This window comes from Haemorhous mexicanus, chromosome 18 (assembly GCF_027477595.1).
Source record: "Haemorhous mexicanus isolate bHaeMex1 chromosome 18, bHaeMex1.pri, whole genome shotgun sequence".
NCBI classification, from domain to species: Eukaryota; Metazoa; Chordata; class Aves; order Passeriformes; family Fringillidae; genus Haemorhous; species Haemorhous mexicanus.
In genome coordinates, this window is record NC_082358.1 from 4710645 (window position 1) to 4724476 (window position 13832).

The following is a 13832-nucleotide window of genomic DNA, read 5'->3' on the forward strand; positions in this document are numbered from 1 at the left end:
TTGGTTTATTGGAATCATTTTGGGGATTTCAGGGGTTCAGCTGCGTGTGCTCTCATTTTCCACATGTTGGTCATGCTTCCCTTTGTTTAGAGGCTGAGTGGAATTTGGATTTTCACAGGGAAGCTCAGTGGCAGTCACTGCACCTTAACTGGTGCACTGCTGGGGCTGTAGAATTGCTGCCTCCAGGAGATAACAGCATTTAGTTAAAATACATCCAGGTGGATCAGGAATCAGAGCCCTTCAAAAAATGTGGTATTGGAACCCAGGACATTCCTCTGCCTGCCCTGGAGGACTCAAGACCCTGGGGCTCAGGCACCTTGGCACAGAGTCAAAGACACCTGTGCCTTCCATTTTAACCCATGGAAACAATTCCCAACTTTGTGTGAGGAGTTACAAGCCACGAGAGTTTGAGTAGAATGACAGTGAACTTGTCGCAGGGTGAAAAAGTAGAATTTTGGGGGTTTAGAATGGGGGTTCAAGAGGCAAGATGGAGGAATCTCAGCGTGTCCTGTCCTTCTTGTCCTCCATCTTCTGCTGGGATGGTGGCACTTCTGGATTGGTTTAGAGTAGAGACAGACTGTCTAACATAGGTGATAGGTATTGGAAAATTATTGTAAATAAAGTACACGTAGTTCTTAGTATAAAAAGCCAACACCACCCCAAGGGCAGGGACTGTGCCACAGCCTGACCTGCTGGACAGATCTCAGCAGGGCAGAGAGAGAATGTGATGGATAAGAGAAAATAAACAACCTTGAAAAGCAGAATGACAAATCTCGACTTCTTCAGTCACGGGGCTGGGAAAAAAGACTTTCTGATACCTTGGGGTCATCTCAGCCACAGAAACTGGAGAATGTGGCATGCATCAGGAATCTGGCCAAAAGAGCAGGTTTACAGCAAAGGCCATCATCAGGAAAACCATGCCACTGCAGTTAAACCCTCATGAACTGCTCTTTCCCCCACATGTGCACAGCACAGAGGGTGACTGTGCTCAGGGTGACTGAGCTGAACCTGTTTCCATGTGTGCTTGTGGAAGTTGTGTTCAGAGCAACCATAAAAGTGAGCACTTGAAAGCTGGATTTGTATTTCTAAGTGATTCCTAGTCATCCTAGTATCCTCAAGGATGGGCTTTTAAAGCTGTGCAATAAGTTTTTGTTTCACTGTTTTCCCCTGTCTTGCCCACTGCCGCTGCCTCTGTGGCTTCTTGTGGCTGGTGGTAAATCTCTAATACCCTGGGCTAGGTCTGTCATGAACCAGTCTTTTCAGAGAAGCCCCTTTCCAGCTATGAAAGGGTAACTACAACTTCTTAAGCTGCAATTGAATGCCAAGGCTCAGTTTGTGGTGCTGGGAAATGAATTGTTGAGAAACTGTGGTAGAAAATGCTTAATCACAGTGATGCAGAAAGCTAATGCATGCCCCCAGTGCTCAGCTATAAATATGGAGTGATGCTTGAATTGTTAATGAACTATTTGCATTTTAGAGTTTGATGAAGCTTGATTTATCATTAGAAAATTTGCTCATTGTCTAAATATTCCAAAATTGTGGCGTTCTTACATTGTCACTTCCCTATTTATTGTTATTTGTATTAATAGCTCTGACATCTTTCTTTCCAATTCAAAAATATCAAAGCACTTGAGAAGCAAAATTAAATCTCATTGCCCATGGTACTGACATGATAAAGTGAGGAAATTAAAGGTGAAGGGCTTTATTCATGGTGGCAGAAGTGGAAACACAACCTGTCTCCAGTTCAGTTTCTATTTATTCCTCACCAACATAGAGCTCCTGAAACAAGTGTAGGCAAACAGGATCTCAGTGCAGAAAACAGCACAGATACTTTGTATATTGAGAAAGAAACCTGGAGTTCACCTAAATCTAATTATGTGCTTTTCTCTTTTTCTCCTTTTGGATATTTTGTTCATCTGACTGGCCGTCACTATTTAGAAGAAATGCATATTCCTACTCCTATTACTTGTAAGTACTTGACTGGGGATGAGGTTTTTTGAGCATGTTCACCCTGTGGTACTTTTGTGCTTTGTTGTATTTTTTTTTGTTGTTTCTCTTTTTTTTTTTTAATTTTAATTTTTGTTTACCACTCCATTTATGCTTGTCTTTCCAGCAGAATGTGTTTTATTTTCCCAGCTGCACGTGGTTATGTTTTCCCCATTTTCCCACTGCACCTGTAGCTGTGCCTGCAAACACATGAATGTCCACAGATATGTCAGTTATGGTTTATAGCTCTTCACACTGGATATTCATCTTTAGATTGGATATCAGGAAAATTTTCTTCACCAAAAGGGCTGTCCAGCATCAGAACTCGTGGCCCAGGGAAGTGATGGAGTCACCACTGAGGCACTTATGTAAAAGTTGTGTAGATGTGGCACTTGGGGACAGGGTTTAGGGATGGACATGGCAGTGCTGGAGGAACAGTTGGACTTGGGAATCTTTTCCACCATAAATGATTCTGTGACTCTGTAAATGCTAATGAACAAATACAGAGCATCCCAAGTGCACCTTTTTAATTGTCCATTGCTTGTAACCACACTTCAGGGAAATTCCCACCTGAAAGTTATTGTTGGGAATTTCTCAGCCATGGATGTAAGCTTTTTAAAAACTTTAAGGTTTCTGGTGACTGGGAGTTGACACTATCCCAGCAAACATCCCTGCTCCTGGAGCTGCCAGGTTCTGAGTGTTGGTTTAGATCATTGGATGATGAAGTGGTTCAGATATTCAGATCTAAATCACCTGTCCAGTCCTAATGACAATGCTGCATAATTAAGGCAGTTGTTAAGGCACATGAAAATGCTTCACACATCAGTACTTCCAGAGCCATCTGTTGCCTAAAGATTGAGGGGCTGGGAAGCAATCAGGGCCAAGCTGTTTCTGCCATGATAATGGTTGTCTGAGCATCTGGGGGAGGAGAGGGCTGGATCAATGATGTGAGGAAAAAGTCCTGGAGAAGTGAGTTGAGGCCTCTGCTGCCATCAGAGGGCTGGGAGGGATGGAGGAGGCAGCTGCTGCTGTGGACAGGAACAGCTCTGCCCTCTCCAGCTCTCAGGAGCTCTGTCCCTGACACCAACCCTTCCCCCAGAACCTGCCAGGCTTGTCAGGGCTCTGAAACCCACCGAGCTGTCCAGAGGGCCACATCAGCCCTGACAGCCCCTCCTGGTCTGCTGCTCCAGGATCTGCCTCCTTTGCCCTTCCTGCAGTTCCTCCTCGTCTCATCTTGGTGCTTTTTCCTGAAGCTGTTCAGAGGTCAGCAGAATGAGAGGGTTGATGTGCTGCCATGTTAAGGGGAGCTGATTTCCTTTCCATATAAGTTGCTTTATGTCCAAAGAACAGGGCAAAGGAGGATGCCTACTCACCACTGCTTGGAGGGATTTTGTTTCTCCATGACCTGTCAGGAAGCTGTTGCAAGAGGAACCTTTCCCACTTTCCAAGCATGTGAGGAGCCTTAGGACACCAAGTCTTGACTTTGCCCAGTGATGTAATTGTAAATGCAGAGTAACTCCATTTCCTCTAGACCTCCCACTGCTTCACAAGAACAAATTTGACCTCAAGTAGTCAGATTAAAGAGGAGGTTAACTTAGTGTAAAGTAGGGGCTGATTCTAACCCAAAGGTGTTATCAGCTAGTTGAATTTATTGATAGAACCTTTCCTCTTCTGCACATTTCTCATGTTTTGCTGTTTGGTTTCCTTACCACCAGTAGCACCCCTGCCTGAGAAATTCAGTGCCAGGTTTCCCGTTATAATTCTGTCTTTTTCCAGCAGGCAGTATGTGGTCAGCATGTACCCTGCTTTACTTTATTTTGAGATCTGTGTGTTTAAAAAGATAAATCAACTTCCAAGCCCTCTGTGACCCATTTTACAGCTGCACAACATTGCTTTAAGCAGTCAGCTGAGGATTGTTCTGCCAGAACAAGCACAGGGGTCCTTAAGGGGTCTGTTTGCTGTGGGTCAATTTGCTAGACCCTTTTTCCTCAGGGAGCAGTGCAGTGACTCAGGAAAAGAGAAGAGAAAACCCTCTGGAGGGTCACCCAAGCCTGGGGTTGCAATGAGCTTCAGCAGAGGCAGAAGGAAGGGCTTTAATAAGGTTTAATGAGGCAGATGTCCACCATGCAGCACATCACACCAGGGAAAAGCCAGAGGTGCCATCAGGCAAGCTGAGCATTCATAGGAGCCACTGGAGGTTGGGGCTTAGCCTGCAGAGCTCACAGAGCTTCTCCTCCCCAGTACCACACCCAAAATGCTCTGCACAGAGCTCACTCTTAGCCCTGCTGGTGTCCCAGGGACAGCTCTGCAGGCTGGAGGCACCACATCAGCAGTCACCTCACCATAAACGCTGCCAGCAGCAGCTTGGCTCACATCTGCTCTGCTCCCTGCACTGGGAAAACCCAGCTCTGCTTTGGAATTTTTTCCCCTTGAGCAACAATCAAGGTAGAAGGGATGTTCCAGCAGTGAGGGAAGGAAGCAGGAGAGCCCATGGAGGAGCACACAGTGAAGTTCCACTGAGTTTCATGCTGCAAGTTTCACATGAAATAGGGTGTTTCATTGGAATTGCTAAAGACTGTGCAATTCTTATCCACACTTGATTCAGATTGTCCTGGACTCCTATGAGCAGAGAGGTTGGATTTCAGTTTATTTGAAATGTTGTAGAAATAACAGCAGCAAAATGGTTATATACAGATTTTTTAAAAAAAGCATTGGTTTCTATGCTATGACCTTGCATGAATTATTTAGTCCTGAAGCAAAATTCAGTTGAATGAGTTACCAGTATTGAAAGGCAGGTTCCCAAATAGATCTGCTGGCACATCTTTAAATGTGACCATATGGACTGTATCCCTTCATGTTTGGTTTCAGTTTCTGGACTTCAAAGCTGTGCATCTTAGAGCAATTCTTGTCTGCTTTCAGATAATTCCTCCTAACCCTTTGTCGTCTTCTGTACAGGCATTTCTTCTTGTTAGGGACCAAAATCTCCTATCCTAACTCTTCCAAGCAGTTCTGTAATGATAATTCTATAATGATAATTCTATTAAATTCCAAGCAGTTCTATAATGCTAATTCTACTAAAGTCACAGAGACTTTTTTGAGGAGCACCTGGTCTTTACAGAGACAGGCCACAACATTTTGGTAATCTCTAGACTGGATCTCTGTCCTCAGCCAGTCTTGTGTTCTGCTGCAATTCAGGACTGGAAAATCTGATTCTGTGAGATGGTTGAGTACCTGCAGCTCTGAGTGGTGAAACCAGTCCAAAATATTCCCTTATAGAAGCAGCTATTTTGGGCATGCAAAGTTATTAGGTAAATAGTAGTGGGATTCTTTATAGCAGCACTTGATTGAAAACTTCCTCCAACATGTAGGAAAGGATGAAAGAGAAGGCCATAAAGATCTTTAACATGCCTTAAGTGGAAATACAACCCAGGATTCCTGACCTGTAACTCATTGTGCCAGGTCAACATCATCTTGTGTACCTCAGTTTACCCATGAGCAAAGGCTAATTGCTTATGGGTTGAGATCCTGTGAGGAGAAAGAGATGGAATTAGGAGCTCTTGTCCTGGTGCAATCCTTGCACACCTGTGCCCAGGGTGGTGCCTGAACCTTTTCAGAGGAGTTACTCTGTATTTACACCAACACAAATGGTGTCTAAGGTTGGGACAGAATTGCTGCTGTCTCTCTGCACCTAAATTGAATGTGCAGTGTAAGATATCAGCCCAGCCAGTCTGGAAGATGTTGGTTTTACTCCCAGCTGAAGCTGTAAAACACAGACAGCAATTCATCCAGTTTACAGAAGGGTTTGCATCTAGTGACAGACACCTCTTTTGCAACAGTATTTTCAACTGCAGCAATCCAAATCATGATTTTATTATTTGCTCACCAGGAAAATAAATGGAAATGTTTTCTGTGTGTGGGTTGTTTGTTTTGGTTTGTTTCTTTCTCCTGGGCTGGGTAATGGCTGCAGAATGAAATTTAATCAAGAGCAATATGAGACCAGGGAAGAATTTCTGGAAATACAGAGATTCATGTTTGTGTTACAAGCACTCAGTTTAATGTTATTTATTAGAAAAGGGTGCTCAATGGCCAAGATGTTTTCCTTTTCCCCTGAACTGCCCAGAGCTCCAGGGACATGATTGCAATGTAGGAAGCCCCTTCAACTCCCACTGGATTTTCACACCAGTTTTAATTGTTGGGTGCTTTCAGCTGGGAGTTTCTTTTCATGGGAGAGATTGCAAAGGTTATTAAGCTAAATTTATACTTAGATTTTTTTGAGATAACAAAGTTTATGCTGAAATTATTGCCACCATCTGTGGGACATTTGAAAAGAAAAACATCCCTTTATTTTATTTAGAAGCATACCTCTGTATAACCACATTCACACATAAATATCTCCAAGTATTTCCATGGATGTGGGATCTGCCTGCACAGGTCAGCTTGCTAAATCAGGGTTTTAAGAAGAAACATTCTCATTAGGTGCTTTTCTCATCAGATGATGGAAAAACAGGATCGTTAATCAGTGGCTATGCTTGTCTAATGAAAGCAAATTAAAAAATAATATATCAAAATGCAGAAAGTAGGTGAGATGATATTTAGAATGTGTCTGTATGGTGATTGCAAGCCTGAGCCTTGCAGAGGGCAGGGCTTGTGGGTGTCTGTACCAGCAGAGACTAGTTCTGCATGGCTCCCACGTGCACCTGGCTTGTCTAAAGTCTGGTTGGAAGTAAAACTAAAAAATAAAAATAAAAAAAATCCCCCACAAGTAGTGATTAATTTGATCAAGTGAAGCTTAGATCATACTCTCAAGAGCTTGTGCTTGTATACCCACAATACAAAACACTCAGGGCATCTTTTGACTTCTCTCTACTTCACTTTCTCCTGTGAAGTTTGCTCTGTGACATTGGCCTTTGCTCTTCAATACACCTTTGCTTCACCTTAATGCAGCAACCTCCCCCTGCTCCTGCCACAGCCTGGCTTCAGCAGGGCAGGTGTTAAAAGCAGGTTCAGGAGGGGCAGGTGAGGAAGCACACATTTAATCCAGAGCATGGAGCAGGTGTGTGACAGAGCACTGCTCTGAGCTCCACTCCTCTGGCTCTGTTCACAGCCCTCTAGTGACCAGCATTTCCCTGCCTGCCTGCCCCCCTGGCTTCAGAGGTGGGCAGCTCCTCCTGCATGGAGCTCTCCCCCAGTTTAGAATGAGCAGCCTTCCCCAGAGCTTCCCAGTGCCCAGCCCCTGCAGGCAGCAAGAACAGCTCCTCTCTGGTGTCTTTTCATGTCTGAAAACCTATCAGCCCTCTTTGATTCCCTCTTCCCTAGATTAAAGGTCCACACTGCCTTTGACCTTTGCTTGTAGATCATGTTTCCATTGGCCTTTGCTTGTAGATCATGTTTCCACCTTTACCTTTTGTTCCTTTGTGTGAGCCCCTGTGGCACATGTGTGATTTGAAGAGCAGTGTTGGCAGCAGAGCCCTCTCCAATCCCCAGTCAGAGCAGCAGGATCACCCAGATTGTGGTGCCATGCTCTTACTTTCAAACCAGCATGAAACCATTCTTCCAAATTGAGTTTGTCATCTACTACAGGTTTAGGGCATGGAGACCCTTTCCAATAGATCTGCTGTTTGACCAGTGCTCCCTGGGATTTGCATGGTTCATCACTGCCTGCCTTGATTTGGAGCAGATTTCATCACAAATTGCAGGTGTACTCCTAGGAGTTTGCTACGCACGATTCTCTAAAAGGAATTTTATTTTCTTTTTTTTCGACTTTCTCAAATTGCTTATTGAAAATGAGGGCAATATGCAATTTGTGTCTGTAGGAGGAAATTTCACATTTAACTTACATGATCTATACCTAATGTCTAAATTACCTGTGCATGCAAATCTACACCCCAGTGTACAAAATCCATCCTTGGAAACATCTAAAATTAAATCTGTCAATGCATGTGCACGAGAGTTCTCCAGGAGTGGCAGTTACAGATTTAATGTTCATGCATGTAGAATTGATAGAAAAAGTTAGAGAAGAGTTTGAAGCTGCTTTTAAAAAATAATCCCTGACAGTCATCCAAACCTCCATGAAACAGGAATCTGATCCTGCAGATAGTTCTAAGAGAAAATACTGCTGGAGCTTCCTGATTAATGCCCGTGGCAGTAAATGGTTTGTGCTTGATACCAAGTTTGCAATCCTTGACTGTTTAAGTAGAACTCCCACCATTTTAATATAGTGCTTCAGATTTTATGTCTAGTGTCTGATAGGAATAGAAGTTTCAAAAAATAACCAAATCAAATCTCCTTTTTTTTTTTTTTTCCCCTCAAATGCACAATTGTGTTCACTGCCAATGGCTTTTCTCCTTGCTTTAGTGGGGTCAGCATCAACTGCCTGATTATACAGCTGGTTTCATTTTTTCACTCAACTTTGAGCATCTTTCTGTCTCATCCCTCCTCTGAGTGTGTGGTGCTTGCAAACATCATCTCTTCATTTCCAGACCCTCTCAAACTGAAAAGTGCAACCTGGTAAACCCCACCCATGGACTCCTGCTTCCTTCTTGCCACATTTCCCTTGCCCTTGGATGTAAACCAGCATTAAGATCATTTTATTCACATCCTGCCATTCTGTGTCGATTGTATCAGACACTTCTTCCCAATATCTGCCTGGTCCTTCATTTCCTCCCCTTTTCAGCTGCTTATTGCATGAGTGGGGAAGTGTCTGCTCCACGAGGGGTGTCAGCTGTGCTGGGGACACTCTGGGCACGCAGCCAGCCCATGACTGACACTGATGCTCCCAGAGCAGCTTTGTTGGGGTGTTGCAGTGGCTCTGTGCAGGGCTGTGGGGACAGCAGGAGCCATGTCACCAGCGTGGCTTGTCAGTGATTCACAGAGATCTCTTGGAGCGCCCTATTTTTGGAAACAGCATTTCTAGATAAATGCTTTTCCATTTCCAAAAGGCTTCTTGACGTGCTGGGAAATAAACCTCTACCTAGCTGTGGGTTTTAAGTCACATCCCTAACATTCTGGAAAGTGCTAGTCATTTGATTTTCTAATCTTTTCCATGAATTATAATGATGGCAAGGACCAAATAGGCTTAGTCCTGTGCTGCCACTCTCTCCAGACACAGAACGGCAGCAGAAAAGGCACGTTTAGAAACTGAGAGCCCCTTGATGTGTCTGGCAAGCTTAGCTCTGAAATCCTCAAAAGAGATCTGTCTTCCTTCTCCCTCTAAATTTAGATGAAGAATTTTTACATTCTTGGAACAGAGAGGGAGAAAGGTGGAAACTGATAAGGCGCTGTGGAAAGAAAATTGTAGCGTTTTCAGATGCAGACCTGGGTTGTGTGTGCGAGGTAGATTGAGAACTTTAAACTCATGTCACCTTTTCTTTTTAGGCATTCAAGCCAATGTTTTAGGGGCCTCTCTGTCTTCTACAGGACCAGGTAGAACTCCTTTGCATAGGGCTTTTGTAAGCAGGCCTTTGGGGACTAAGGGGCTTGGGTTTGGGGTTATTTTTTTCCTGCCTAGAACATGCAGAAATGTTGTTGCTCATTCACTCAAAGACAAAACAAGTTTGCCAATTCCTGCTCTTTGTAGCCTGTTGGCATTTCTGAAAAGTTACCAGGCGATGGGGACTTACAGATAATTATTGCCACGAATAATTTAACTTATACTGAATGAGGAAGTCGCCCCTTTTGACTCAGCATTTTCAACCATCAGAGTCATGGTCTGTAGTGGCTCACCCCAGCAGTCCAGAGTGCTTGTTATTAAGGACTTCTGCATTTTGGATTAGTGTTTCCCACTGAGTGATTTTACTTCTTGTTGCCAAAGAATTCACACTGGCGTTTAGGATTAGCAAACCATCAGGATTAAAAGATCCACACGGCAGGGTTAAAACACTTCAAGGCAGTTTTAGTTACCCCGGGTACCACAGCACAAAAAAGCAGGGGCTCCCATGTCTGCAGCTCACAGCTCCTAAATCTGGCTGTGCCAACGCTGCTGAACACTGGAAGCAAAGCTTTTAACATCATTAAACACCAGCTTTTTGCTTCATCACTCAAGGACTGCTCCCCTCTTTGCATCTTCATCTGCACAGGTGGATACACCATGGGGGTTTGGGGAGATCTGAGTGAGCCCCCTGGGATGATGGACCCAATTTGAGCAGCTCTGGGCTTGGATTGGAACCACCAATTGTACATGGCTGAACCCCAACTGGCTGAGCAGATGAGATACATGTGTTTGTTCAAAAGTTTGCAGCAAACATCCAAGTTTTTTCCCATAAATCTGTGCTCTCCTGATCTGGATTATCTTTCTTTAAAACAGGCTTTTCCCACAGACATAGGCAAAGGATTTAGCTCTCTCTGACCCTTCTTTCCAAACAAGTATAAGTGGCCAAGCTGCCCATCTCCCGTAGGCTGGGGCTCAGCTGTGTGCTTGAACTTGCCTGTAAATGCCACTCTGACATGTTCTGGGCATAAATAGAGCCTGTTAGACTGTGTTGGAAAGAGTACCTTTTTTTTTTTGGAATCTAATTAAGTTTAAAAGATGGGTAGTACTTACCATAAGCATGTTGTTTTAGAGAAGAAAAACCTCTTTGCAAAATGATTTAGTTGTTAGGATTTTTTTTTCTTCTTTGAGTTGGAGAAGAGAAAGAAAACTAAAGCTCCTTCTTACAGTAATCTGTTTTTCTCCCTTTTATTTTATTTTCTTATCTAGGGAAGTGGTGTAAGCAAAGTTCTTTGCTGGTGCTAGGGATTTGTGTGATATTTTTTCAAGGTGTGGATTGTAGAATGTCACACATTCATTTTTAAAGGGTTTTGCTCTCTGATATGAATGAAGCACAGGGCAGTCAAATGTCAGTGGAAGCTTAGCAGCTCACTTTTCCTGCTTCTCTCCATTTTATTATGCTCTGTGTTTGCAAAAGAGGAGCCTCTTATGTTCTCAGCTTTGTTAGTGTTTCCAGAGTAGGCATGCTGCTTTTGACAAAGTTTTTGCTGTCTCCTCAAAACAAGCAAAGACCCATTTTCCCAGATCAGGGCCATATTTGGACATTGCTAAAACAACTTTAACCTTCAGCGTGCCCCACCTTCCCTTGGGATCCCAGAGCTGTTCCAGGGTGTGCCAGGACTCAGGAGGCTGCTTCCCTCACTGCTGTGCTTGGGGACAGGACAGAACTCTGCTCCAGCTCTCAGGTGGCACAGAGCCAGGTCTCACACTCCCTCAAGGAGCATCCCACGGGATGGATGCAGATGTCCTGGTCCCCTGGAGTGAGCAGCGCTCCCATCCCGAGCCCTCTGCTCCTCCTGGAGCGCGCGGCACCCGCTCTGGGGGCTGGCCCTGTGCCACCCTCTCCAAGGCAGCTGCTCCAGGGTTTGGACCTCTTGCACCCTGTCCAAGGCTGAGGTAGCACTCCCACTGCTGGGGTGATGCAGGTTTGTGCAGATGAGTGACGGGGAGGGAGAGCTCCAGGCTGGTACCACGATGTTTCTCGCGCTCCGGAAGCCGCGTTAAAAACCCGCGGGGTCTCCTGGCGCGCGGTTTGTCTCATGCCTTGCATGTCTGACCAAGTGGGGTAATCTTGTCGAAATATTTTGCCATTGCTTTGCTTTTAACGAGGGCAAACTGACCTTGCTTTCTCCCCTCTCCAAACCACCCAAAGGAAGCTAGCCAAGAAGCAGAAGGAGACTCAGACCAGCACGCAGAGGGAGATGGGTCCTGTGGCTACTTCTGACAAGACCTCCACCAAACTCAGTGCTGTTCACAATGAAGAAGCTTTTTCTTCCAGCTGCCAAGATGTTAATGGATTCAGTAAGTTTAACTTGCTTGCAATGGATATGACCCCCTTGGAGAGCTCTAGGTTCCTAAAAGGACCTATTCCTTTGGGCACAATGTTGAGGAGTTAGGAATGGCCATGATAGAGATCATTGCAAAAGCTCCATAGAAATCTGATATGTCTCTGATACTGCCCCTGGTTTCATTGTCAGACAGGTGGAGAATATTCCTCTGGGTCCAAATCTACTGAGAATAATTGATAAAGCCTGTTCTAATAACTGCATCAGAATAAGAGGCACGTGTTTATTTGTTGTTTAGAAATACTTTTCCTTTGTGAGTAGAAGAGTCAAATCCCTTAGTTGATCTGTGGGATGGAAAAACATTTTCTGTGTGAAATTGTTATGAAAGGAGGCCTTGTCTCCTGGCCAGAGAACTGGAATGGAAAGACAGTATTTCTTCCTTTGTCTGTGTCCTCGGTTTATTCTTCACACGGGTTCAGTAAAACTGATCTTAGTTCACATTTGTAAACCATTCAGACCTCTGTAGCTAAAAGAGTTTTGTGGGTCAAGCCGCACCAAGTCCTACTTTAGCCTCACTAGATCCAGGTTGAGTGCATGGTGGATTGCATGGTGGATTTGTAATCTTTTTTCGTATTAAATAAATTTAAACTTAGACACTATGGGCATGTCACTCCTTCTTTTGACACTCAGCCTGTTAGTCTGGACAAGGGACAGCTCTGAAACTCAAGCGTGTGCTAAAACTCTTGTCTTTATTAAGCATCTTTAGTGAAGGGCTTTTTCCCCCTGATTACTAAAATGGAAGTGCTCATGATAGAAAATGTGGTTTATCATTGCAACCTCCCCCTGTAATCCGAACCTGAGTGGGACAGGTTGAGTGAATTCTTCCTTTCCCTCTCTGCAGGTCATGTCAAATTCCATCTGCGTGTGCTGCTACTGCCACTTGGTGTAGCACACCTGTGAGATGGATGAATAGGTGTCTGGGACAGCCAAGGCTGGCAGGGAACACTTTTCTCTGATATTAAATTGACTTCAGTCAAGATCTAATTTTCTCAGGTGCTGACTAGCTCTATCCTAAGGAGGCAGGAAGAGTTCTGTGGGGTTCATATCTCTGAAGGCCAGGAGAGCAGCAGACAGTGCTGTATCAGCCATGCCCAAACAGCAGAGGCAGCTTGGCTGGAGTGTGGGGAAAATCAAGTGTTTAACACTTCCCTCAGAATCTTGGCTTCTGAAAGTTTGGGGATTCTTTTTCCAACCAGAAAATTAGAAAAGAGACAAGCTTGAAATATGACCTCATCTTTCCCCCCTACCCTTGTTGTTTTGACAGACTAACTAAAACAGCTGACTCATTTGCTTGAAATGGCAACTGTAGAAAATGTGATGTATCAAATTTTGTAAAGAAACAGCACTCCAAGTTTTCAATCTTTTTAATCATTTGGATCTTTACTTGTCTGACATCTCTGCAAATTTTATAATTTCCTTCCCCTATAACAGTCATGGGTGGATTCTTTTTATTTTTTTCCCTCTTTATATCTGTGAGAAAGAATTACAATAAACCTTCATGATTTCTCCAAATTTCTTACTGCCAAGTCCAGGATGCTGAGGTGCTGGAGGTAAGTTCTGTGCAGTAGTGTGCACATGCCAATACAGGAATTTTATGAGTAAAAGAATTCCTTGAAAAGAAAAATAAAATAAATTGCCTTAATGGAGTTTAATACTTGTGGGTTCTATACAGGCCTACTTTGGAATAACATAATAGGATTATTTCTTAACCTTCCTGCTAACTAATAGAGTTTTACAGGGTTTATCCACCAGAGCTGTTGAAATCAACTGTCTTAAGCAGCAGTCAGATTCCTTCTTAAATTGTTTTTTGCCTGCCAGCAGTAAATAGCATTTCCAGCACCCGTGATGGGCAGTCACCCTCTCCATCCTGCCCTCAGCTGTGGAGCCTGAGCTGGCTGCAGCAGGGAGGAGGAAATGCCCCTCTCCTTTTGGAGGAAGAGCCCACCAAGAGAAGCAAAGTGTTTTCAATGCCAGGATCACCTTGCCAGCTCACAAAAGCAATCAAACAGAACAAG

The 13832-nt window shown here is 44.1% G+C and overlaps 1 protein-coding gene across 1 annotated transcript in view; it reads left to right on the forward strand.

The window, feature by feature from the left end:
- The window catches only part of LOC132335971 (receptor-type tyrosine-protein phosphatase T), a 166882-nt gene that overhangs the window by 96836 nt on the left and 56214 nt on the right, over window positions 1-13832 (forward strand). The window contains exons 10-11 of the mRNA XM_059863006.1: window positions 1939-1968; window positions 11625-11773. Coding sequence (XP_059718989.1) covers window positions 1939-1968; window positions 11625-11773 — 179 coding nt within the window. The remainder of the gene's footprint in view (window positions 1-1938; window positions 1969-11624; window positions 11774-13832) is intronic.